Genomic DNA, 27,956 nt, shown 5'->3' with positions numbered 1-27,956 from the left:
TCCGAAACGTCACCTATATTTTTTCTCCAGAGATGCTGCCTGACCCGCTGAGTTTCTCCAGCATTTTGTGTCTACTGTATATATGGTATTATCTGACTGATTGAATAGCATGCACAACAAAGCTTTTCACTGTACCCTCAGTACCTGTGACAATAATAAACTTAAACCATCGAAAAAATGTATTTGAATCCTATCCAGCACATCTCATCTTCCCTGTAATGGGGTGACCAGAACTGTTTGCAGTTCTCCAGATTTGGTCGACCAAGAGTGTCACTAAAATGTCTCAGGTTTCTTAGGATCACGACATGTTATCAAAACATCTAGTACACGCATTAATCTTGACAGAGGACATCTAGTGTATCATGAGGCCAGCTGATGAATAAGATCAGAGAGGTATCGTTAACCATTGAACTACGCTGGACTGTGAGATTCTAGGCTGCACACTGATAAGGCAATGGTTATTCTTGTCAGCACAGAAATAGAATGGGATGATTAATGGCCTCGCAGCATGGCAAATCTTTTTGACAACTGCAACCAGCGATCTCACAAGCAACCATTGTGGATTAACATTTTAATGAGTGATCAATCATAATAATTGCGATTCTTTGCAGCACACACCCATGCAGCGGCTCGGATCTTCAGAGAATGACATTTCGCAATCAGTCATTTCAGGCAAGATCTAAGGATCAGGGCGTAAAACGAAAACAAAACTGATAAAGATAAGCAACCATTGCTCAATACGTAAATGGCCGATTAATAGTGGCAATCGATTGTAGAATGAAGAATAACTCTGAAAGGCGTCACACTCTGAAACAATAGTGTGCAATTATATTGTACTTTAGACACAGCAAGAGATATTTGAAAGAGTTAAGAGTCAAGAGTGTTTTAGAGTCTTAGAGTCATACAGTGTGGAAACAGGTCCTTCGGCCCAACTTGCCCACATCGGCCAATATGTCCCAGACTGCACTAGTCCCACATGCCCGCATTTGGTCCATATCCCTCCAAACCTGTCCTATCCATGTACTTGTCTGACCGTTTCTTAAATGGTGGGATACACTCTGCCTCAACTACCTCCTCTGTCAGCTTGCTCTATACACCCACCACTCATTGTGTGAAAAGGTTACCCCTCAGATTCTTATTAAACTTTTTCACTTTCACCTTGACCCTACTCCTGCACCTATTGTCTATTGTCTACTGTACCAAACATGGTGCCAAGTTAAACTAATCTCTGCCTGCAGGTGCTCTCTATCCCTCCATTACCTGTACATTCGTGTGCCCATGTAAAACACTCTCACTGTAAATGCTGCTGTTGTATCTGTCTCCACTACTGACCCTGGAAGCACATTCCAGGCACACACCACTCTCCATGTAACAAAAGTTACCCAGCACATCTCCATTAAAGTTTGCTCCTCTCACCTCAAAGCTTTGCCCTCTAATCTTTGTCATTTCCACCCTTGATTAGTGCAGGTGTCAGATGTTATGGGGAGAAGGCAGGAGAATGGGGTTACATAGAAACATAGAAACATAGAAAATAGGTGCAGGAGTAGGCCATTTCGGCCCTTCGAGCCTGCACTGCCATTCAATATGATCATGGCTGATCATCCAACTCAGTATCCCGTACCTGCCTTCTCTCCATACCCCCTGATCCCCTTAGCCACAAGGGCCACATCTAACTCCCCTCTTAAATATAGCCAATGAACTGGCCTCAACTACCCTCTGTGGCAGAGAGTTCCAGAGATTCACCACTCTCTGTGTGAAAAAAGAGGAGGGAGATATAGATCAGCCATGATTGAACAGCGAAGTTGACTTGATGGACCGAATGGCCTAATTCTACTCCTATCCCTTATGGCCTGGGGGGAAATAAAGATATCTGTTTATCCTATCTCTTCCAGGTTCTGACTGTCCACATTATCAATGCATCTGAACATTTGTTTCATCCTTAACTTTTCCAACTCTGATGGAAGGCCATTGACTTAAAGCACCATTTCACTCACCACTTGATGCTTGACCAGCTGAGTATATCCAAAATTCCCTATTTGTATTCCCATTATCCAGCATTTGCAGCATCGTCGATTTTTTGTTTACGATGGAAGTGTATCTGTTTTCAATCAAACGGTGCTAATTATGGAGAAACAAGGAACTGCAGACACTTGTTTATGGAAAAGGACACAAAGTGCTGGAGTAACTCTGCGGGCCAAGCAGCATGTGGAGGAAGGAAACCACTAATGGTCTAAACCGAAGATGGACACAAAATGCTGGAGTAACCCAGCGGGACAGGCAGCATCTCTGGAGAACATGGACAGGTGACGTTTCAGGTGGGACCCTTCTTCAGTTCTCCAGGTTCTGACTCAAAATGTCAAATCCATGTTCTCCTGAGATGCTGCCTGACCCGCTGCGTAATGACAGCACTTGGTGCCAATATGCACTTGGTTATAACTTGGTTTCATCAAGATATCAATTGCTTCCCATAGATATGTTGCTTCTCACAGTTGAATTGAACACGCTCCTTACCACAACATGTATCTGAGGTTTGCGTCTCTTGGCAAGATCAATAATATTCACTCCATTGTAGTAGAGATTTTCAATGCAGCCATGGAAGTTCTTCCTTAGGAAGGTCACCGACTTGCCTGGAACTGGAATCCCTCCAAAGCTGAGCTTTAGATCAACAAACAAAAGAATGAAAAAGGTTGTTAAGTCACTTGATGATAATAAATAAACCATTCCCTACCTTTTACAGGTCTTCAAGTCATTAGCCGATCCTTCGTATATTACCCACTCAGTGTGACCAAATTAGCAGCAAGTACACTTGTGGCAATTTAGTTTTACTTTAGAGATACAGCGCGGAAGCACGCCCTTCGGCCCACCGAGTCCGCACCGACCAGCGATCCCCGCAAACTAACATTATCCCCCACACCGTCAGATTGGGCCATCACCTCTCCACCCCCATCACACTCAGCACTGGCTCCCCACAGGGCTGTGTGTTGAGCCCACTCCTCTACGCCCTCTACACCCACGATTGTGCCCCCGCCCACTCCACCAACACCATCGTCAAGTTTGCGGACGACACGACTGTGGTTGGACGCATCTCAGGAGGAGATGAGACAGCCTACAGGGAGGAAGTCCAAAGACTGGCAGCGTGGTGTTCAGACAACAACCTCATCCTAAACACCACAAAAACAAAGGAAATTATCATAGACTTTCGTAAGAGCAGTGCAGCCCTCAAACCCCTATACATCAATGGGGACTGTGTGGAAAGGGTCTCAGACTTCAGATTCCTGGGCACACAAATTACGGAGGATCTCTCCTGGATGACAAACACCACCACAGCAGTCAAGAAGGCCCAGCAGCGACTCTACTTTCTGAGGATCCTCAGGAAAAACAACCTGGAGGAGAAGCTGCTGGTGTCCTTCTACCGCTGCTCCATCGAGAGTGTGCTGGCGTACTGTATAACCACATGGTATGCCAGCTGCTCTGCAGCGGACAGGAGAGCCCTTCAAAGGGTCATCAACACCGCACAAAAAATCACTGGCTGCCCACTGCCCTCCCTGAAGGATATCTTCAGCTCTCGCTGCCTTGGCAGGACAGCAAACATCCTAAAGGACACTTCCCACCCTGGACACAACCTGTTCCACCTCTGGCAGATGGTACAGGTCTTTCAAAACTCGCACAAACAGACTCAGAGACAGCTTCTACCCCATAGCCATACGTGAACTTAATAATGCAAAATAAGAAATAACACTCACATTTAACTGAATGGCTCTACCTCAGCTGCTATTGTTATTTATCTGTAATTTTTTAATTTCTTTATTATATGTATGTATTTTTACCTTATCTTATATATTTAAACTGCTCTTGTGAATCGCACCGTGGGATTGACTTTTAAATTTTGTTGTACCATGTGCAATGACAATAATTCATTCATTCACACACTAGGGACAATTTACTATTATACCAAGCCAATCAACGTGCAAACCTGTATGTCTTTGGAGGTAGACAAAAGTGCTGGATAAACTCAGCGGGTGCAGCAGTATCTATGGAGCGAAGGAAATAGGCAACGTTTTGGGCCGAAACAATTCTTCAGACTGATGTAGGGTGGGAGGCGGGGGTGGGGGAGAGAAGAAAGGAGAAAGGAAGAGGAGGAGCCAGAGGGCTGAGGTAGAGCTGAGAAGGGGAGGAGACAGAAAGGGCTACCGGAAATTGGAGATTGGAAACCTGTGGAGTGTGAGAGAAAACCGGAGCACCCGGTGAAAACCCACACAGGTCATGGGGAGACCGTTCAAACTCCGTACAGACAGCACCTGTAGTCAGGGTTGAACCTGGGTCCTTGGCGCAACCACTCCGCCAATGACCCAACCTGCACATGTTTGGAGTGTGTTAGGAAACTGGAGCCAAGTCATGCTGTTACTGAGGGAACATACAAACTCCACATACACACCATGCCAGAGATCAGGATCGCATTCATTCATCTTGTCATGCATTCACCTTCAAATTTCAACTTAATTTGTTTTACGCACACTTTTAAAAACAACTTAATCTGTTCCTACTTGAAGGCCTTTTGCGAGGTCTATCTCCAAAGCCCTTTATAATCAATATGTATGCATTAACTACTGCAGGTTTAGCAACATGTTCCATTACATCAATCGATATGAAGATCCCTGAGAAGGCAGAATGCTGGGCAGCAGCAGGTCGGGCAGCATCTCAGTAAAACATGGTCAGGCAACGTTTTAGATCGGGACCTTTCTTCAAATAGTTTGTGGGGGGTGGGGTTGAGAAGTAAGCTGGGAGAGAGGAGGGGCAGGGCAAAGCCTGGCGGGTAACAGGCCGACACAGGTGAGGGGGGTTACTTGATAGGCAGATGGATGCACAAAGACCAGGGATGAAAAGACAGGTATGAGGCAAAAGGATAGAATATGTGCAGGCTCGAAGGGCCGAATGGCCTACTCCTGCACCTATTTTCTATGTTTTCAATGTGAAGCCAGAGGATAGAATTTAGGTGGATGGGAGGAGGGAGAGGAGAAATAGGGGCAAGACCATGTGAGACACAGGGGAGGAGAGGGAAAGGTGGAAGGAAGTCTTCTTCTTGCGTGTGGCATGCACAGCCTATAGTTGTAGGACAACTTGTTCTATTTGATCTTATTTGATTCTGCACGGCAGGTTGATTGCATTCGTCAAAACAGGGCGGACCACGTGTAGGTTGCAATCTCCCACCCCAGGAGGGGAGTTTATGTGGTTGGAGAATTCAATGTTCATACCAATGGATTGGTGCAGGATGCAGGAAACATGTTCCCGATGTCGGGGAAGTCCAGAACCAGGGGCCACAGTTTAAGAATCAGCGGGTAGGCCATTTACAACTGAGATGAGGTGAGGAAAAAACCTTTTCACCCAGAGAGTTGTGGAATTTGTGGAATTCTCTGCCTCAGAAGGCAATGGAGGCCGTTTCACTGGATGCATTCAAAGGAGAGGAAGAAAGAGCTCTTTGGGCCAGCGGAATCAGGGGATATGGGGAGAAGGCAGGAATGGTGTACTGATTCTGGATGATCACATTGAATGGCAGTGCTGGCTCGAAGGGCTGATTGACCTACTCCTGCACCTATTGCCTATGTATCTATGTTTCTATGGATCGTTAATTACCCAAGCGGACTATGAAGTGTTCTTCCTTCAGTTGCGTGTGGTCTCACTCTGGCTATGGAGGAGACTTTAGACAGAAAGGTTGACAGGGGACTGGGAAGAGCAGTTAAAATGGAGAGCCCCAACTGCAAGATCCTGCAAGCTTTGGCAGACTGAGCGCAAGTGTTCGTCTAGACGGCTGCCTGAATCCACACCTTTGTCTCGCTGATGTACAGGAGGCCACATTGGGAACATTGGATGCAATAGATGAGGTGAGATGAGATGAGGGTGCACATGGACCTCTGTCACACCTGGAGGGACTGCTGGGGTCAATGGACGGAGGTGAGGGAGGAGGTATAGGGCCAGGTGTTGCATCTCCTGCGCTTGCAATGGAAAGAACCCGGGGAGGGGGTGGTTTGGGTGGGAAGGGATCAGAGAACCAAAGGGCTGCAGAGGGAGCGGTCTCTGGGAAAGGAAAAAAAAAGGGGTGGAGTTGGGAAGATGTGACTGGTGGTGGGATCACATTTGAGGTGATGGAAATGTCAGGGGATGATATTTTGGATGTGGAGGTTGGGGTGGAGGAAGATGAAGGATAAGGACCAGGGGAACTCCATCCTACTGAACCATCCTATCACCAACTAGAGAGTGGTCCTGAGCTACCATCTCCCTCATTGAAGACGATCTTTAATAGGACATTACCTTGCACTAATCCTTATTCCATTCATCGTGTATCTGTACACTGTGGATGGCTCAATTGTAATTTTGTACAGTCTATCCGCTGACTGGATAGCATCACTGTACCTCGATACACGTGACAATAAACTAAACGACACTGAAGGGTCTCGACCCGAAACGTCACTCATTCCTTCCCTCCAGAGATGCTGCCTGAGCCGCTGAGTTACTCCAGCACTTTGTGTCTATCTTCGGCGTCAACCAACCTGTACAGTTCCTTCCTCAACTAAACTATCCTTTGATATTACATCAACACTTGTCAATCATCAGATCTTTTGTGTGGATATGAAGAGAACAATTCGAAATGCAAGCCGTCATTTCAAGTTGTGTAATATACATCTCAACCGCACAGAAGAGCAATAAAGAACGAGTTCCCACACTATAAAGAGCAAGCCCAAATAGACAGCCCAGTGTGTGTGGAGCCTGATAATAAGAAATCATTTTGACATAGTGTATTAAACATGTCCCGCTCTGCATCATCAAACTCATCTCTAATATTCTGTATGCGCTATCAATACTTCATGAATTAAATTACCCACAAATATGCCACCCACTGCCATAGTTTCAACTATTCAATTCAACTCGATATTGAATTTTCTATCATTGAAAGTGTCCTCGATAAATCTAAATGTTTGAGAGAACCCAAAGGATATATGTGTCTGACCCAGATCCAAAGCAAATAACTTCATTATATTTCAATAAACTTGTCAAAGCAAATCAACATCATGTGAGCCTGGCTCTTTAGAGGTAGTTATATATATAATATAATGATGTGAGCATGCACAATAGACAATAGACAATAGGTGCAGGAATAGGCCATTCAGCCCTTCGAGCCAGCACCACCATTCACGGCTGATCATCCACAGTCAGTACTCCGTTCCTGCCTTCTCCCCATATCCCCTGATTCCGCTATCTTTAAGAGCTCTATCTCACTCTCTCTTGAAAGCACCCAGAGAATTGGCCTCCACTGCCGTCTAAGGCAGAGAATTCCACAGATTCACAACTCTCTGGGTGAAAACGTTTTTCCTCATCTCCGTTCTAAATCTTCCCACTCACCCAACCAGTCCAAGTCACCCTGCATTCTCATAAAATCCTCCTCACAGTTCACACTGCCTGCCACCCAGCTTTGTGTCATCTGCAAATTTGCTAATGTTACTTTGAATCCCTTCATCTAAATCATTGATGTATATTGTAAATAGCTGCGGTCCATGCACCGAGCCTTGCAGTACCCCACTAGTCACTGCCTGCCATTCTGAAAGGGACCCACTAATCCCTACTCTTTTTTTCCTGTCTGCCAACCAATTTTCTAATTATCATGTTTTTTTCTTAATTTTCTATTTTCTATCCATGTCAGCACTCTATCCCCAATACCATGTGCCCTAATGTTGCCCACTAATCTCCTATGTGGGACCTAATCAAATGCGTTCTGAAAGTCTAGGTACACTACATCCACTGGCTCTCCCTTGGCCATTTTCCAAATTACATCCTCAAATAATTCCAGAAAATTAGTCCAGCATGATTTCCCCTTCGTAAATCCATGCTGACTCGGACAGATGCAGTTACCGCTATCCAAATGTGCCGCTATTTCATATTTTATAATTGACTCCAGCATCTTCCCCACCACCAATGTCAGGCTAACTGGTCTATAATTCCCTGTTTTCTCTCTCCCGCCTTTCTTAAAAAGTGGGATAACATTAGATACCCTCAGGAACTGATCCTGAATCTATAAAACATTGGACAATGATCACCAATGCGTCCACGATTTCCAGAGCCACTTCCTTAAGTACCCTGGGATGCAGACTGACAGGCCCTGGGGATTTATCAGCCTTCAGTCCCATCAGTCTACCCAACACCATTTCCTGCCTCATGTGGATTTCATGTTCATGCTTGATCAGCTCATCTGCCATTCCCTTGTTCCCCATAATTAAATCACCTGTTTCAGTCTTCAAGGGTCCAACTTTGGTCTTAACTAATATTTTTCCTTTTCACATACCTAAAGAAGTGTTTACTATCCTCATTTATATTCTTGGCTAGCTCGCCTTTGTACCTCTTCTTTTCTCCCCGTATTGCCTTTTAGGTTATCTTCTGTTGCTCTTTAAATGTTACCCAATCCACTGGCTTCCTGCTCATCTTTGCTATGTTGTACTTCTTCTCTTATTTTTATACTGTCCCTGACTTCCCTTGTCAGCCACAGTTGCCCCTAACTCCCCTTGGAATCTTGCGTCCTCTTTGGAACAAACTGATCCTGCACCTTCTGTATTGTTCACAGAAATACCTGCCATTGTTGTTCCACTGTCATCCCTGCTAGGACATCTTTCCAGACAACTTTGGCCAGCTCCTCCCCCCTCATGGCTCCATCGTCCCCTTTGTTCAACTGCAATACTGACACCTCCGATTTACCCTTCACCCTCTCAATCTCAATCTCCTTCTACAACCAATTAACCTACAAACCTGTACGTCTTTGGATGTGGGAGTGAACTGGAGCGCCTGTAGATAACTCACGCGGTCACGTGGAGAATGTACAAACTCTGTGCAGACAAGCACCCGTAGTCAGGATTGAACCTGGGTTGCTGGCGCTGTAAGACAGTAGCTCTACCGCTGCCCCACCGTGCTATTAGCAGTGTTACAGCTGGCAGAGCTGTTGCCTCACTGCGCTAGACACCCTGGATCGATCTCAACCTTGGGTGCTGTCTGTGTGGGCAGTTTGCACGTTCTCCCTGTGACCACATGAGGTTCGTTCGGATGCTCCGGTTTTGTCCCACATCCCAAAGGCATGGGCGTTTGTAGGATAATTGCCTTCGGTAAAATCGTCCCTTGCAGGTGAGAAAGTGGGATAATGTAGAACTAATGTGAACGGGTGATCGATGGTCGGCCTGGACTTGGTCTTTCCATAGTTTTTATACTAAACGGGAAAAGATTAGAAATTGCCAACGCCATTTTGAACGTTCCATCCCCGCTTATTGTGATATGTGGATCAATGATCCCCACTATAGAGTGGAAACAGAAAATGCAGGAGAAACTCAGCGGGTGAGGCAGCATCTATGGAGAGCAGGAATAGGCGACATTTCGGGTCGACCTGAAACGTCGCCTATTCCTTCTCTCCCTTGATGCTGCCTCGCCCGCTGTGTTTCTCCAGCGTTTTTTGTCTACCTTCGATTTTTCCAGCATCTGCAGCTCTTTCTTAAACCACCCACTATAGAGTGAATGTGTTATTTTTTTTTAAAAACATGGAGTCTATGGCGAACATCTTGAACCCTTTCCTCTGCCCTTTAATATTGATTGAGCATGATTCAGAGTAGAATATAGAACTATAGAATATAGAATATAGCACAGGAATGTTTGTGCTGAACACGATGCCAAGTTAAACTGATCTCATCTGCCTGCAGTTGATCCATGCTCCTTATTCTTTGCACTTCCATATTCCCATCTAAAAGCCTCTTAAACGCCAGTATCGTATCTGTGCCGACCACCAACCCTGGCAATGCAAAAAACTGCTCTGCACACCTTCAATAAACCTTCCTCCTTTCAAGATTCAAGATTCAAGATTCAATTTATTTGTCATTTGGACCCCTTGAGGTCCAAACGAAATGACGTTTCTGCAGCCATACCTTACAAACAAATAGACCCAAGACACAACAACACGACATAATTTACATAAACATCCATCACATCGCTGTGATGGAAGGCCAAAAAAACTTATCTCTCCACTGCACTCTTCACCTTATAGCTTTGTCCTCTAGTATTGGACATTCCCACCATGGGGAAAAAGGTTCTGACTGTCTACCCTATCTCATAACTTTACATACCTCTAGCAAGTCTCCCCTCAACCTCCGGCATTCCAGAGAAAATGATCAAGTTGTTTACTCTGAAACCCTCTAATCTAGGCAGCATTCTGGAAAACCTTCTCTGTATCGTCTACAAAGCCTCCACATCCTTCGTATATTGGGGTGACCAGAACTGCACCTGTTTTGGCTGTCAAGTGGTCGGTCATGTAAAGTGACTTGTTCAACAGGGATGATATGGGCAGGGCGGTGGTGCAGTGGTAGATTCGCTGCCATACAGCATCTACGGCGCCAAAGACCAGGGTTCGATTCTGGCTACGGGTGCTTCATGTGTGGAGTTTGTATGTTCTTCCCGTGATCTGTGTGGGTTTTCCCCGAGATCTTCGGTTCCCCCCCTCCCCCACACTCCAAAGACGTATAGGGTTGTAAGTTAATTGGCTTGATATAAATGTGTTAAATAAAATACCCCTAGTGTAAGATAGTGTTAATGTGCGGGGATCGCTGGTTGGTGCAGACTGAGTGGACCAAAAGGCCTATTTCTGTGCTGTATCTCTATACTATACTAAACTTGAGCCCCAATTCTGGGGATCTTGTCATGGGAGCCGATACTGACTTTGTTCTGCTTATTCTACCAGTGGACTTAGAGGATTTTGTGGAAACATGTAAAACAACAACAGAAATTTAATAAAGACACAAGAGATGGCAGATTCTGGAATCTTAACCAAAAATACCCAAAGTACTGGGGGAAACTCAACGGGTCAGGCAGCATCTGAGGAGGGAATAAACATCACCTGCCTATTCCCTCCACAGATGCTGCTTGACCTTATGGGTGGGAAGGAACTGCAGATGCTGGCTGACACCGTAGATTGGCACAAAATGCTGGAGTAACTCGACGGGACAGGCAGCATCTCTGGAGAGAAGGAACGGGTGAGGTTTCGGGTCGAGGTCCTGCTTCAGTCTGCTGCTTGACCTGTTGAGTTCCTCAGGAAGTAGAATAATTCTCCTCCTCTTGTGAATGTAAATTGCATTCACATTCACGACGGTTATTGTATGTTGTGCCTGCTATATAATTTACAAATGCAAATTGGATCAATTGAAGCCTTTACAGTTATTCAGAAGCAAAAATATTTGTTGTTCTCATTTATCCGTTGATTAGGTTTATTGGATTTACATGCGACTGCCTAATTATAACAGATTCTCATTAGTCTGACGCTCATATTCTGTATTTTTAATGTAGTCTCAACTGTATATCCGAGCTATAAATCAATGAAAATGGTTCAGTCATAGAGCACAATACCTTTGCTTTCCTTGTTAATATCGTACCCACTGAGTTTGTTTGTCAGATACAGATGACATACCGCCAGAGGTTACTTCTGTGGTTACAGAGATTTTTCTTTAAACCTGCAATCAATATGAATTAAAAAAGGAAAGGGCCTATGTTTGCACAGTATTCTTCAGCGCTTCAAATCGTTCCACCATGGACATTTGTTAATTAATTAGCTAATGCAATGTTGGCCTTCATAACACGAGGATTTCAATAGACAATAGGTGAAGGAGTAGGCCATTCGGCCCTCTGAGCCAGCACCACCATTCAATGTGATCATGGCTGATCATCCCCAATCAGTACCCAGTTTCTGCCTTCACCCCATATCTCCTGACTTCGCTATTTTTAAGAGCCCTATCTAGCTCTCTCTTGAAAGCATCCAGAGAACCCGCCTCCACCACCCTCTGAGGCAGAGAATTCCACAGACTTGCCACTCTCTGTGAGAAAAAGTGTTTCCTCGTCTCTGTACTAAATGGCTTACTCCTTATTCTTAAAATGTGGCCCCTTGGTTCTGGACTCCGCCAACATCGGGAACATGTTTCCTGCCTCTAGCTTGTCCAAACCTTTAATAATCTTATATGTTTCAATGAGATTCCACTGATTGTCGCCGGAAGCTTGAAGAGAAGGGTCTCGACCCGAAACGTCACCCATTCCTTCTCTCCAGAGATGCTGCCTGTCCTGTTGAGTTTCTCCAGCATTTTGTGTCTATCTTCGGTTTAAACCAACATCTGCAGTTCCTTCCTACAACAAGACAATTTTGAAGCTAGTGCAACGACTTGCGTTGGGGACATACAGTACAGAAAGGTACAGGCCCTTCAGCCCACAATGTCCATGCTGAACATGATGCCAAGTTAAATAAGCTTGCACACGTCCCATATCCCTCCATTCCCTGCATATCCATGCACCTATCTAAAAGCCTCTTAAATGCCTTTAACAAGACTGCTTCCACCACCACATGTTGCAGGTACCCACCACTCACTGTGTAAAACACTTGCTCCACACATCTCTTTCAACTTTGCCTCTCTCACCTTAAAGCTACACCCTCTAGTATTTGATATTTCCATTCTGGGAAAAAAAAAGTTCTGACTGTCTACCTTGTCTCTGATAATATTATATCCTTCCATCTGGTCACTCCTCAACCTCCGATGCTCCAGAGAAAACAATCTGGGTTTGTCCAACTTCTCCTGATAGTTCGTGTTCTCTAATCCAAAGATAGACACAACATGCTGGAGTAACTCGGCGGGACAGGCATCATCTCTGGAGAGAAGGAATGGGTGAGGTTTCGGGTCGAGACCCTTCTTCAGACTGGTCTGAATACTTCTTCAGTATTTAGGATCACCACCTGCTTTGAAGCAAGTGAAACCGGCATTCAATCCTGTAAACGGGCCTGGGATCCACAACATCCAGCCCCCAGCACAGTGAGTGGGGAAATTGGATTATAATTCACCCTGAACCTCAGACAAATTTAAACATAGAACTGGGTACTCATGAGAAAAGGTTGGGACTCGGAGATGTGGCTGCTGCCGGAGGTGGTGGTCTAGGGATTTGAACACGCCAGGATCAAGTGAGAACACTCTTTCTAACATCTAGCAAAAATGATGCATAAGAAATCGGCCACAAACCTATTTCCAATGTCTCCATGACCTACATTTCTGGTCCCATACAGGAAAAGATAGGATCATTATTTCAAGGCTATAATCAGGCACTCGTGTACTGAGTTGCAGAAGACCATTTTCATTGACACAAGCGGAAGTTTTCTGAAGATAGACAGAAAAAGCTGGAGTAACACAACGGGACAGGCAGCATCACTGGGGAGCGGGAATGGGTGACGTTTCGGATCTTGACCCTCGGGTTCAGGGTGGCGCAGCGGTAGAGTTGATGCCTTACAGTACTTGCAGCGTCACAGACACGGGTTCGATCCCGACTACGGGTGTCGTCCGTACGGAGCTTGTACGTTCTCCCCGTGACTGCGAGGCTTTTCTCTGAAATCTTCAGTTTCCTCCCACACTCCAAAGATGTACAGGTGTCTGGGCTAATTGGCTTGGCATGAATTGAAGTTTGTCCTTGGTGTGTGCAGGATAATGTTTATGCGCGGGAATCGCTGGTCGATGCAGACTCGGTGGGCCTGAGGGCCTGTTTCCGCGCTGTATCTCTAAACTAAACTAAACTACATTATGACTGAAAGTTGGGAGAGAGGGAGACATAGAGATATGGAAGAGTGAGGTGTGAAAATGACCGATCAAAGCAGACGTCGATCAGTGAAATATCGAATGGTTCATTGTTGGCTGAGGGGAAGGTGACAACGAGGCATGCAAACAGTAAAATGAATCAGGAGGAGAGTGAAACTAATCAGTGAACTAGGGTGGGGGAGGGATGGAGTGAGCTTTGCTTTGGCAAAGACCAGAATAGGTTGCAAGTTTATGTCCGAGTGCACACATTTTGAACTACCTCAGTAAAATAATAAAAAGGGCAGGAATTGCTGCATTAAACAGAAATACTCAATCTGTAAGAAACAACCTAAAATACCACTGGGACGTTTGAGCCCAGACTGTGATGTTTAAAGCATGAGACCTTAACATATAATCACAGCACAGAACTGATTAATATTTAATCTCCTACTTCTTGCAAATGAAGTGGTTTCTTCAACGTTCCACCGAATGCTTTATACATACATATATATATATATATTTATTTTGCATTTAATTCCACTCCAGTTATCATTTGTAAAAGCGAGTCAAGTAAAGGAAAGCTTATCGTCAATCGTTGTACATTAAATACTGTCTGGCCAGTGTTTGCGTTACTCCGAGACAGAGGGTTCTGATAAAGCCACTATTTATTATAATCCTCAGCGCTTTTCCAACAGCATGAATCGTGCTTTAGAAGGGAAACAACCTTGAATTATGCATGAGGCAGCGATGACAATAGGAAGGAAATAAAAATGCTTTTTAATCCTACGATGGAGATTTTGATAATGAAAGGCGCAGAAACACAGGTGGCACGCACGATTCCTGGAGTTATGTCGGCGACCTGTTATGGTGAGGTAATAGGTTCCAACTTAATCCTATTCTCTCCCACTAGTGGTGTCGTCGCCGAACAACTGGACTCTTGACAACTTGCATTCATTTTCCAGACACACTTTATTCACTTGAGTTCAGTTGAGTTCAGAAATACAGGGCAGAAACAGTCCGAGTCCGTACTGGCCAGCGATCCCCGCGCATTAACACAATCCTACACACACTAGGGACAATTGACACTTGTGACAAGTTTACAAACACAAGCCAATTAACCGGCGAGCCTGTACGTCTTTGGAGGGTGGGAAGAAACTGAAGATCTCGGAGAAAACCCACGCACACAGGGAGAACGTACCAACTCCATACAGACAGTGCCTGCAGTCAGGCTCGCACCTGAATCTCTGGCGCTGCAAGCGCTGTAAGGCAGCGACTCTAATGTAGCGCCACCACTTGTGTACAAGGACAGCAGCACTGCCCCAGTTACGGCACTTCTCTGAAATTCCACCCAGAATGGTCAACGTTTTGTACAGATTTTGACCCTTGAAATTGTGCGCACTTTCTAATTTCTTATCATCAATAACAATATGTTTTCAAAACATTAATATACAAAGGGCAATAACATTAATACATGTAAACCTACATGCTATTTAATCCTTTATTTATTTTTCAAAATCAACAACCCTTGTAGAGTAATAGTTATAGTGATATAGTGTGGAAACAGGCCCTTCAGCCCAACTTGCCCACACCGGCCAACATGTCCCAGCTACACTAGTCCCACCTGCCTGTGCTTGGTCCATATCCCTCCAAACCTGTCCTATCCATGTACCTGTCTAACTGTTTCTTAAAAGTTGGGATGGTTCCAGCCTCAACTACCTCATCTGACAGCTTCTTCCATACACCCACCGCCCTTTGTGTGAAATAGTTACCCCTCAGATTCCTATTAAATCATTTCCCTTTCACCTTGAACCTATGTCCTCTGGTCCTCGATTCCCCTACTCTGGCCTTTGGTGGGCTGCAAACATTTCTAACCTGTTTTCGCTTTTTTATTATGGGGTTTTGTGAGTAAATCGATGACAATATTTTTATTTTAAATCCTTTTTCGAATAAGGCTGTAACGTTCCAAAATGTGTAAAAAAGTGAAGGGGTCTGAATACTTTCTGAATGCACTGCAGATTCTTGGTTCGTGACGGGTGTCAGAGGTTAAGGGGAGAAGTCAGGGGAATGGGGTTAGAAGGGGGATAAGTCAGCCATGATTGAATGGCAGGCTGGACTTGATGGGCCAAATGGCCTAATTCTGCTCCTATCACTTATGAATAGATCGGGCAGTGCTTAGTTCTTAGACCCTCGTTCTTTCAATTGGACATTTTTAAGGCAGAGATAGATAGATTCTTGATTAGTACGGGTGTCAGGGATTACGGGGAGATGGCAGGAGAATGGGGTTAGGAGAGAGAGAGAGATCAGCCATGATAGAATGGCAGAGCAGATTTGATGGGCCGAATGGCCTAATTCTGCTCCTATCACGTGACGTTATAAGTTGTTCTACCATTCTTCACAGGAGCACAGTTATGCAAACCTTGATGCTATGTTAAAGGAACTGCTCAGTTTTAATTGAATAAAGCTTTAATAATAAGCTGGGAATGACTACTGCTAGCAGGAGTGTAAAAAACAGATCGGGTTGATGCACAGAGTCTCTTGCCTAGAGTAGGGGTATTGAGAACCAGAGTGCATAGGTTTAAGATGAAGGGGAAAAGATTTAATAGGAATCTGAGTGGTAACTTTTTCACACAAACGGTGGTGGGTGTATGGAATGAGCTGCCAGAGGAGGTACTTGAGGCAGGGACTATTGCGACGTTTAAGAAACAATTGGATAGGTACATGGATAGGACAGGTTTTGAGGGATATGGGCCAAAAGCAGGTAATTGCGGCTAGTGTAGATGGGACATGTTGGTCAGTGTGTGCAAGTTGGGCCGAAGGGTCCGTGTCCAAATTGTGACTCTACGAGGAGCGAAAACCATCCTTGACCACCAGATGCAACAGACAACAAGGTTATCAGGTGTGAGATCTCACACTTGGGCATTGTAGGACACATTAACTATCGGAGAGCACAATAGCAAGTTTAGCGATTTTAAATTCCTTTCCCTAACTCGGTTACTTGCTTGGTCGAAATACAAAGTGCTGGAGGAACTCTACAGCTCAGGCAACACCCGTGGAGGAAACGGACAGGCGACATTTCAGGTTCTGGACCCTTCTTCAGTTTGATAGCAGTAGAATTGGGGGGAGAAAGCAGGAGAAGGGGAGGTGAGGGCAAGACAGTACTTGTCAAGGGCTAAGTAGATACACAAGGAACTGCAAAAGCTGGAAGCTTAAATAAACCACAAAGTGGAGTAACTTAGTGGGTCAGGCAGCACCTGTGGGGAAATGGATGATGCCTGACCCACTATGTTTAGCTTCATTTAGTTTGGTTTATAAAACCACTGTGGAAACAAGCCCTATGGTCCCTCGAGTCCACGCCGACTATCGATCACCGGTTCACACTAGTTCTGTCCTACACACAAGGGGCAAGTTACAAACCTGCATGTCTTTGGAAAGTGGGAGGGAATCGGAGCAATCGGGGAAACCCCAAGTGGTCACAGGGAGAAAGGTCTTCACTTTTCACTACTACAGTGATCTGACCAAGAGTCAAGAGTGTTTTATTGTCATATGTCCCAGATGGGACAATGAAATTCTTACTAGCTGCAGATTAACTGAAGCAAGACATCTATTTGTCACAAACTCGAAAAGGAATGGTGATACATGTGATAAATTGCCACTAGTGTCTAATATAGAACTAGGGCAGCACGGTGGCACAGCGGTAGAGTTGCTGCCTTACAGCGCTTGCAGCGCCGGAGACCCAAGTTTGATCCCGACTACTGAGTTTGTACCTTTTCCTTGCGACCTGTGTGGGTTTTCCCACACTCTAAAGATGTACAGGTATATAGGAAAATTGGCTTGGTAAATGTAAAAAAATTGTCCCGAATGTGCGTGTGTGTGTAGGATAGTGTTAATGTGTGGGGATCGCTGGTCGGTGCGGACTTGGTGGGCTGAAGGGCCTGTTTCCGCGCCGTATCTCTAAACTTGTGTATGGGTGATTGTTGGTCAGAAGATAGACACAAAATGCCGGAATAGCTCAACAGGACAGGCAGCATCTCTGGAGAGAAGGAATGGGTGAGGTTTCGGGTCGAGACCTTTCTTCAGACTACTGTTAGAGGAGAGGGGCTTCAGTGCAGACTGGGTGGGCCAAAGGACCTGTTCTTAAGCTGTATCTCTAAACTAAAAGGATAGCGATCAGCTTCCTGGGCTAGAATCTGATGGCCAAAACTACAGATTCAGAGACATAATCTGGCCACTCGGGTAATAACTTCAGTTCGTTCCATAAATTTAGAAAAAAAAAAACAGATTCCTACAAATATCCATTTAGTCACTTCTACCATTCAAGGACACACAGTTTCCCGCAATATATAATTGCTGCTGATCCTTCAATACAGCAGCGCCTCTGTGCCAATTTAAGTGTGCTGTGGGTTAGAAAATGAGTCTGTTTGTGCCTGCTTAGTCTCAAAATAGTCCCAATTTCAGAACATCACCTTGGGACTATTTCAAAAAGCAGCAATCCATCCAAAGCAAGGAATCCCTCTTTAAGAAGCAGCAACTACCCTTCTCTATGCTGCGTAGACTGGTTTTACAGCAAGCTGATTAATGTAAATAATGTTGAATAAAGAGATGTACGTTTTCAGCACAGAACATTTGCACTGTAAGCAGGAATTAAGTCTGCTACTGAAGCTGCTCCCAAGTAATGATTATGGGGACGAAGAAACTTCAGATGCACAAAGATAGGCACAAAGTGCTGGAGTGATTTAACAGATCAGGCAGCATCTTTAGTTTAAGGATTCAGCGCGGAAAGAAGTCCTTCGACCAGCAGACCAGCAATCACCCCGTGCACTAACACTACCCCGCACACACACTCGGGGCAATTTACAGTTTTACCAAGCCAATTCACCCACAAACCTGTACATCTTTGGAGAGTGGGAGGAAACCGGAGCTCCCGGGGAAAAACCCACGCAGGTCAAGGGGAGAACGTTTAAACTCTGCACAAACAGCACCCGTGGTCAGGATCGAACCAGGGTCTCTGGCGGCACGGTGGAGCAGCAACTCCACGGCTGCTCCAACATGCCGCCCACCGAACATCTCTAGATGAAAAGGATTGGTGACATTTTGGGTCTTCTCTCCATATCCCTTAATTCCGCTAACCCTAAGAGCTCTATCTAATTCTCTCATGAAAGCATCCAGAGAATTGGCCTCCACTGCCTTCTGAAGCAGAGATTTCCACAGATTCACAACCCTCTATGTGAAAAAGTTTTTCCTCGTCTCTGTTCTAAATGGCCTACTCCTTATTCTTAAACCGTAGCCCCTGCTTCTGGACTCCCCAAACATCAGGAACATGTTTCCTGCCGCTAGCGTGTCCAAACCCTTGATAATCTTATATGTTTCAATAAGATTCCCTCTCATCCTAAACTCCAGAGTATACAAGCCTAGCTGCTCCATTCTCTCAGCATATCACAGTCCTGCCATCCTGGGAATTAACCTCGTGAACCTACGCTGCACTCCCTCAATAGCAAGAATGTCCTTCCTCAAATTTGGAGATGAAAACTGCACACAATACTCCAGGTGTGGTCTCACTAAGGCCCTGTACAACTGCAGAAGGACCTATTTGCTCCTATACTTAACTCCTCTTGTTATGAAGGCCAACATACCATTCGCTTTCTTCACTGCCCACTGTACCTTTAGGTATGTTACAAAGCCTACCTGAAGCGTCATTGAAAATCTGCCCCAGCCCGTGTGTGTGATTTTGGCGCTGTTTTGAGGGGGCGGGTTTAAAACACGATTTTTACTAGGCTGTTGCAATCGAAAATGTTCAGCCTAGTAAATCATTAACGAAAAATCGCTGAAAGACCCCGTCGCAAAAGGTAATATTAGTTTTTATGGCCTTGTATAATAGTTATAGTAGTTTAAAAATCACTCTCTAAACCCGCGACCTCTCGCAGCCCCAGGGTTTTATAAAGCAAACAATTAAAGGTATGTAGCTTATTTTTACATTAAAAAGGGCTTCTTAAGAACCCTTTATACAAAGTTTACTATAGCGAGTAGCTCATTTTGGGCTCTTTATATCCCGCAGTATTTTTCTGGGCATTTGAGGGCACAAATCCAGCGCAATGTGAACGTTCTAAACCAGCGCGTTCACAGGATCCCACTAGAAAGCCGATTTAAAATGGACTTTAATTTGCAGCAATTGAACACTAAATTCCTTCCATTTGGCCTATAAATTAATGTAAATGAGATTTCAAAATCATGTTTTATTGTGAATTATTTATGAATATTATTTGGACACTTGGGCTATTTAAAAATGTTAATCATTTATTAAGAAATGGATAGATGTTTAGATCTGGTAATTGAAGTTTGAAATTTGCTACACTTGGGTAACTAACTAATTATATGTTTTAATTTCAGGTCATCCAAGTAAGATTATTTTATATTTGTTTCAGAATGCTTCAATCTATGATAACTGAAAATTTCATTCAGTTCTCTTAATTTTTAAGAAGGTTATGGGTTTTTGACTGCCCAGGATCACAGCTTTTTTGTTATGTCCATAGAAAATCAATAGGGAACAAGATGCTAATTTCCGAGTATGAAAATGTCCATAACTTTTTAAATAATTGAGCTATGAAAGTGAATTAGGTGTCAAATTAAACTTCTTTTTATGCTTTATCTGATGGGATAAATTACAGACTTGAATTTTTAAATCTCAAAATTTTGTAACATTGCTACTTCCTTTCATTGACAGGATGAACAAGGACCCCCCAGATCCCATTGTACTTCCCCTTTTCCCAACTTGACATCATTTTGTTGCTCCTAACAATTACTGAATGAAGGGCTAAACACCACCATCATATCTGCTAAGGGTTAAACACATCACATTGACACTCACTCATGTGCACTCACTCACACTAATTCCCTCTGAACCTTTAGCCTTTAGCGAGGGGGGGGATTACATCAATGTAATATGCTGTAGACTCTTGAAGCAAGGCTGACCCAAAGCAATGACCAGTTAAGTCCCCGCTGTAAATCGAATTAATAGGAAGAACTGGTGAATACAGTTGAAAACCTTTGTCTGCTCTTCATGGAGAAAAATGTTGGTCCAAACATTTGGCTTGTTTGGGACTTTGTGGTGGCAAAAAAAAACAGATGGCTTACTAATTAAACATTTCACTTAGTGAACAGTAATTAAATATCACCGCTATAAAAGGATTCATCTTACATCATGGTCGGCTCATGCTTGTCCATGGAACTTGTACAAACTCGTGAAATTTAAAGAATGGTACAATTAGCCTCTCTCTTTCTCTCTCTCAGGAGTTCTGATAATTAACACAGAACTCCGAGGACTATCCCATGAGGAGAACGAGAGGAATGTGTAAAAATGTTTCTTGGTTCTCATTACTTGTAATTTTTTTTCCACTAATTTTGTAAAGGGTACGTGTGATGACAATTGGGAATGGCGATGTGGAGATGGGCAGCACGGTGGCGCAGCGGTAGAGTTGCTACCTTACAGTGCCAGAGACCCGCGTTCGATCCTGACTGCAGTTGTTGTTTCCTGAGTTTGAACGTTCTCCCCGTGGGTTTCCTCCGGGAACTCCGGTTTTCTTCCACACTCTAAAGACGCACAGGTTTGTAGGTTGATTGGCTTTGTATAAATGTAAGTTGTCCCCAGTGCGTGTAGGATAGTGCTAATTGGCAGGGTTTGCTGCTTGGCATGGTATCGGTGGGCCAAAGGGCTGTTTCCGTGATGTATCTCTAATCTAAGCTTAACTAAGGTGGACTGTTCTAATGTCCAGAGTCAGGCAAAGCCCATAGATTGAAGGTGAGAGGGCAAAGCAGGAAGGAGTTGTACAGGGTAATTTTTTCTCACTACTTCTTAGGGGGGGGGAGTGCCTGGAATACGCTGCCGGGGGTGGTGGTAGAAGCAAATATGATGGTGATGTTTTAGAAGCTTTTGGATGGGCACATGAATATGCAGGAATGAAGGGAATGGATCACATGCAAGATTCAAGATTCAAGATTCAAGATTCAATTTAATTGTCATTTGGACCCCTTGAGGTCCAAACGAAAAGCCAGAGGAGATTAGTTTTCAGTGCATTCAGCAAGTATTCAGACCACTTTTGCGACATTTTGGTACGTCACAGCCTTATTCTAAAATTGATTAAATCCATTTTCTAAATTATCAATCTATACACAATACCCCATGATAAAAAAAAGTGAAATTTTTGTAAAGTAATAAAAAATGAATAACTGAAATATCACATTTACATAAGTATTCAGACCCTTTACTCAGTACTTTGTTGAGACAGCTTTGGCAGTGATTACAGACTCAAGTCTTCTTGGGTATGACGCTACAAGCTTGGCACACCTTTATTTGGGTAATTTCTCCCATTCTTCTCTGCAGATCCTCTCAAGCTCTGTCAGGTTGGATGGGGAGTGTCGATACACAGCTATTTTCAGGTCCCTCCAGCATATTTGATTGGGTTCAAGTCCGGGCTCTGGCTGGGCCACTCAAGGACATTCATAGACTTGTCACAAAGCCTCTCCTGCATTGTTTTGGCTGTGTGCTTAGGTTCATTGTCCTGTTGGAAGGTGAACCTCCGCCCCAGTCTGAGGTCCTGAATGCTCTGGAGCAGGTTTCCGTCAAGGATCTCTCTGTACTTTGCTCCGATCATCTTTCCCTTGATCCTGACTAGTCTCCCAGTTCCTGCTGTTGAAAAACATCCCCACAGCATGATGCTGCCACCACCACCATGCTTCACCGTAGGTATGGTATTGGCCAGGTGATGAGCGGTGCCTGGTTTCCTCCAGGCGTGACACTTGGCATTCAGGCCAAATAGTTCAATCTTGGTTTTATCAGACCAGAGAATCTTGTTTAGGTGCCTTTTGGCAAACTCCAAGTGGGCTGTCATGTGCCTTTTACTGAGGAGTGGCTTCCGTCTGGCCACTCTACCATAAAGGCCTAATTGGTGGAGTGCTGCAGCTATAGTTGTCCTTCTGGAAGTTTCTCCCATCTCAACAGAGGAACTCTGGAGCTCTGTCAGAGTGACCATCGGGTTCTTGGTCACCTCCCTGACCAAGGCCCTTCTCCCCCGATTGCTCAGTTTGGCCGGGCGGCCAGCTCTATGACGAGTCCTGGTGGTTTCAAAGTTCTTCCATTTAAGAATGACGGAGGCCACTGTGCTCTTTGGGACCTGCAATGCTGCGCAGAAATTGTTTTATACATTTCCCCAGATCTGTGTCTCAACACAATCCTGTCGGAGGTCTACGGACAATTCCTTCGTCTTCATGGCTTGGTTTTTGCTCTGACATGCACTGTCAACTGCGGGACCTTATATAGACAGGTGTATGCCTTTCCAAATCCTGTACAATCAATTCAATTTACCACTGGTGGACTCCAATCAAGTTGTAGAAACATCTCAAGGATAATCATGGAAACAGGATGCACCGAACCTCAATTTTGAATGTCACAGCAAAGGGTCTGAATACTTTATGTAAATGTGATATTTCAGTTGTTTATTTTTAATTACTTTGCAAAAATTTCCAAACACCTGTTTTCGCTTTTTATATTATGAGATGTTGTGTGTAGATTGATGATTAAAATAAATGAATTGAATCCATGTTAGAATAAGGCTGTAACATAACAAAATGTGCAAAAAGTGAAGGGGTCTGAATACTTTCTGCATGCACTGTAAATGTGGATTATGTGCAGGCAGGTAAGAGATGTTCTTCGAATCAAGCTCGGTACAGATATGTGGGCCAAAGGGCCTGTTCTGATGCCGTGCTGCTCTCTGTTCTATGTAGACTTTAGGATTAGGGGAGAGCTTATTGGCAAGTAGTTGACAGTGTTACAGGAAGCGAGCTTAAGGTTCCACTAAGTTCCATGCGATGTTGAGCAATGGCCCGACTGGTGGCTGCGGCTGACGCGGGGCCGTGGAGAGGCTGAAAACGGAGCCCCCGTGGGTCGGAGTCCGTGGCTGAAGGAACCTGGGTCGGCAGAGCCCATGCACCGCGAGTCAATGGGGCCCGCGGCTGGGGCCTGGGTCGGCGCCACAGAGGACCTGGCAGCGATAGCGGAGAGGTCGGCACGGCGGTCGATGATGGCGGCGACTGACAGACGAGGACTTACACGTGGAAGTGAGGACGCCGCTGTCGAGGGAAGGAACAAAGGAGGATCTGGCGCGGGGAGGATTACCTGCCGTGGGGGGGGGGGAGAGATGAGAAAACAAAGCGGGACCAGGCACGACTACTTTGTCAGCCCCCTTACGTGAAGACTATTTACATACCTTAGGTATGCAAGCAAAGACTGTGACAATAATCAATTGATTAATTAATTACTTAATGTTACATGTGACAGGTCACAATTAAATTCTGCGGTTGCATAACATAGGTATACGAATAGTCGCCACATAAGGGTCATTAATTAATTGATTAATTAATTGATTCAACAAGGGGGAGCAATGAGCCACATCTCCATTACCCCAGTACTTCCATTGTATGAACAAGCCTGGCAATCTCCCTGACTTAACCTGGTTTGTACGTTTTACTTAGAGAGGTCTGCTTACCCAAGCCAGGGCAAACCAGACATCGGAGAAATGTGAACTCCCTCAAACTGGAGACTGCTCACAGAAGATAGACACAAGATGCTGGAGTAACTCAGCGGGACAGGCAGCATCTCTGAATAGAAGGAATGGGCGACATTTCGGGTGTCCAGAGATGCCTCCTGTCCCGCTGAGTTACTCCAGCATTTTGTGTCTATCTTCATGGTAAACCAGCATCTGCAGTTCCTTCCTACATGGTTTTACGGATCTGCCTTTGGGAAGTAACAATATTCCTCCCAGAGTCCCGGCAATTCCCATTCCCAGTCCCCATCATTCCCCTCCAGCAAACAACACTTCAACGTACATCCTTGGGATCGTGGACCAGGAAGTCTGACCTCCACCATTCCAGGGGAGCATATTGCATCTAATATTTTACAACTATCCCTGGTTTAGTTTTGGTTTGGTTAGGTTTAGAGATACAATGTGAAAACAGGTCCTCCGGCCCGTCCGAGTCCGTGCTGACCAGTGATCACCCCATACGCTAGTTCTATCACACACACATGGGGCCAATTTACAGAAGCCAATTAATGGACAAACCTGCCCATTTTTGGAATGTGGGTGGAAACAGGAGCGCAATCTTAACAAAGATTGTTAAGGGCTTGGACACGCTAGAGGCAGGAAACATGTTCCCGATGTTGGGGGAGTCCAGAACCAGGGGCCACCGTTTAAGAATAAGGAGTAAGCCATTTAGAACGGAGACGATGAAACCTCAGAGGGCGGTGGAGGCAGGTTCTCTGGATGCTTTCAAGAGAGAGCTAGATAGGGATCTTAAAGATAGCGGAATCAGGGGATATGGGGAGAAGGCAGGAACGGGGTACTGATTGTGGATGATTAGCCATGATCACATTGAATGGAGGTGCTGGATCGAAGGGCCAAATGGACCTACTCCTGCACCTATTGTCTATTGTCTATTGTCACTCAGAGAAAACCCATGTGGGCCACGGGGAGAGAGTACAAACTCCATACAGAGAGCACCCTTGGTCAGGATGGAACCCGGATCTCTGACGCTGTGAGGCAGCAACTCTACCGCTGCGCCACCGTGCCGCCCGCTAACAGTCAAGCGGGTTGCTTTCAGTACAGGGACATCATCAGGGTCGACAAAAATGCCTCCCATTTCACAATCCGCCCCTCGCACACCGCAATCTAAATCTTTGTATCCATCAGCATAGTATATTATTCAGTACCTCGTAATCAATGTCCAGGTAGTCGAACTCTCCCTTGGTCCGGAAGTGCTGCGTGTGCTTATCCACGGTGAAATTCACCTGCTTGTTGTACCGTTCGATGGTGATGGAGTGCCAGTGCTGGTCGTCCAACAAGCTCCCCAGGGTGACCGAGGTGTGACCATTGACGGCTCGTAGCTTCGTATCACCTTGAGGGCGTGAGAAAAATCAGAAAACGCTTCCGGTGATTGCATACACAAATTGAACAAGCACGTCTTCCATAGTGACTAGTGTAGCTGGGGTATGTTGGCCGGGGTGGGCAAGTAGGGCCGAAGGGCCTGTTTCCACACTTACTCACTCTATGACTCCATGAACCAGACCAAGGCAATATTTTTTTTTTGTGCATACAATACTTTCTTTGGATTTCAACAGGCCATTCGGAAATTTATATGTCCAAAGCTGTTTTTTTTAAATTGAGGATGAACACAGAATTTTTTTAGGGGGATCTTATCTCATCTAACTCTTCCATATTCCAGTGAATACCATCCTCGCCTATCAAACCCCTCCCCCATAAGATTTTGCAGGTAACATTTCCATAGATTTGCAAATTGTCCTCCAGACCATTCCTATTGTCTTTCCCTCCATAGAAACATAGAAAGATAGAAAATAGGCGTAGGAATAGGCCATTCAGCACTTCGAGCCAGCACCACCATTCAATATGATCATGGCTGATCATCCTAAATCAGTACCATGTTCCAGCTTTCTCCCCATATCCCTTGATTAAGGGGTTGGACAGGCTAGATGCAGGAAGATTGTTCCCGATGTTGGGGAAGTCCAGGACAAGGGGTCACAGCTTAAGGATAAGGGGGAAATCCTTTAAAACCGAGATGAGGAGAACTTTTTTCACACAGAGAGTGGTGAATCTCTGGAACTCTCTGCCACAGAGGGTAGTTGAGGCTAGTTCATTGGCTATATTTAAGAGGGAGTTAGATGTGGCCCTTGTGGCCAAGGGGATCAGAAGGTATGGAGAGAAGGCAGGTACGGGAAACTGAGTTGGATGATCAGCCATGATCATATTGAATGGCGGTGCAGGCTCGAAGGGCCGAATGGCCTACTCCTGCACCTAATTTCTATGTTTCTATGTTTCTATGATTCCATTACATCTAAGAGCTATATCGAACTCTTTCTTAAAAATATCCAGTGAATTGGCCTCTACTGCCTTCTGTGGCAGCAATTTCCACAGATTCACAACTCTCTGGCTGAAAAAGTTCTTCCTCATTTCAGTCTTTAACAGCCTACCCCTTATTCTTAAATTGTGACCCCCTGGATCTGAACTCACCCAACATGGGGAACATGTTTCCTGCATCTAGCCTGTCTAATTCCTTTAAGAATTTTATATGTGTCTACAAGATCCCCTCTCGTCCTTCTAAATTCCATTGAATATAAGCCCAGTCGATCCATTCTCTTAACATATGCCAGTCCCGCCAATCCGGGAATTAACCTGCACTGCAGTCCCCCAATAGCAAGAATGTCCTTCCTCAAATTAGGAGACAAAAACTGCATACGATACTCCAGGTGCGGTCTCGCCAGGGCTCTGTACAACTGCAGTAGGACCTCCTTGCCCCTATACTCAAATCCTCTCGTTATGAAGGCTAACATGCCATTTGCTTTCTTCACTGCCAGCTGGACCTGCATGCTTACTTTCAGTGACTGATGTACAATGTTTCTTTAAGTAACCACTTGGCTGTGTACCCCAACTAGAGTGGAAGGGGTGGGAGGAATGCCACAAGCTTCCTTACCTAAATTGATCTCCAAAGACAGCTTGCTTTCCTTCAGCTCAAGTGTGATGTAGTCTCCCCTTTGTCCCTCTCCATGCAGCATCACGCCATCACTCTGAAACGTTTTGAACTTGAGGGAGATCATGTCTTTGACGGTACTCACACTCTTCTGGTTGAATCTGTAGAGCAGGGAGCTTCTGCCGTCAAAGTCCGCCACGTCCGACTCTGCAAAATATAAACGGGAGCACACGATCAATGTGTTTTAGTTTTTACTTTTAGTTTTTGATATAGAATGCGGAAACAGGCCCTTCGGCCCACCGAGTTCCCACCGACCAGCGATCCCCGCACATCAACACTATCCTACACACACCGGGGACAATTTACACATACACCAAGCCAATTAACCTACAAACCTGTATGTCTTTGGAGTGTGGGAGGAAACCGAAGATCTTGGAGAAAACCCACGCAGGTCACGGGGAGAACGTACAAACTCCATAGAGACAGTGCCCGTAGTCAGGATCGAACCCGGGTCTCCAGTGCTGCAAGCGCTCTGAGGCTTCAACTCTACCGCTGACCGACCATGGCCGCCCTTTAATATCCAAAGCTGGACATTAAGGTTTCACCTCCACTCCCACCACCCCTTCCCCCCACCACTGCCCAACCTCTCTCATTGCAATCTTCACCTTTCCTTTTATGATGATCTACAAATTAAACCATCACTTCTGGTAGACGCAAGGAACTGCAGATTCAAGTTTGCAAAACAAAATGACACAAAGTGCTGGAGTAACTCAGCGGGTCAGGCAACATCTCTGGAGAGCATGGATAGGTGGCATT

The 27,956-nt window shown here is 45.0% G+C and overlaps 1 protein-coding gene across 1 annotated transcript in view; it reads right to left on the bottom strand.

The window, feature by feature from the left end:
* Nucleotides 1-27,956, bottom strand: part of LOC129699107 (contactin-associated protein-like 5) — a 1,038,064-nt gene that overhangs the window by 484,472 nt on the left and 525,636 nt on the right. Inside the window, exons 5-7 of the mRNA XM_055638766.1 lie at nt 27,144-27,347; nt 25,369-25,553; nt 2,512-2,655 (exon numbers count right to left, since the gene is read on the bottom strand). Of these exons, the coding sequence (XP_055494741.1) occupies nt 2,512-2,655; nt 25,369-25,553; nt 27,144-27,347 (533 nt within the window). The remainder of the gene's footprint in view (nt 1-2,511; nt 2,656-25,368; nt 25,554-27,143; nt 27,348-27,956) is intronic.

This window comes from Leucoraja erinacea, chromosome 7, assembly GCF_028641065.1.
Source record: "Leucoraja erinacea ecotype New England chromosome 7, Leri_hhj_1, whole genome shotgun sequence".
In the NCBI taxonomy this organism is placed as follows: Eukaryota; Metazoa; Chordata; class Chondrichthyes; order Rajiformes; family Rajidae; genus Leucoraja; species Leucoraja erinaceus.
The sequence above is the reverse complement of the archived record's forward strand: the minus strand, read 5'-3'. Positions and strand labels throughout refer to the sequence as shown.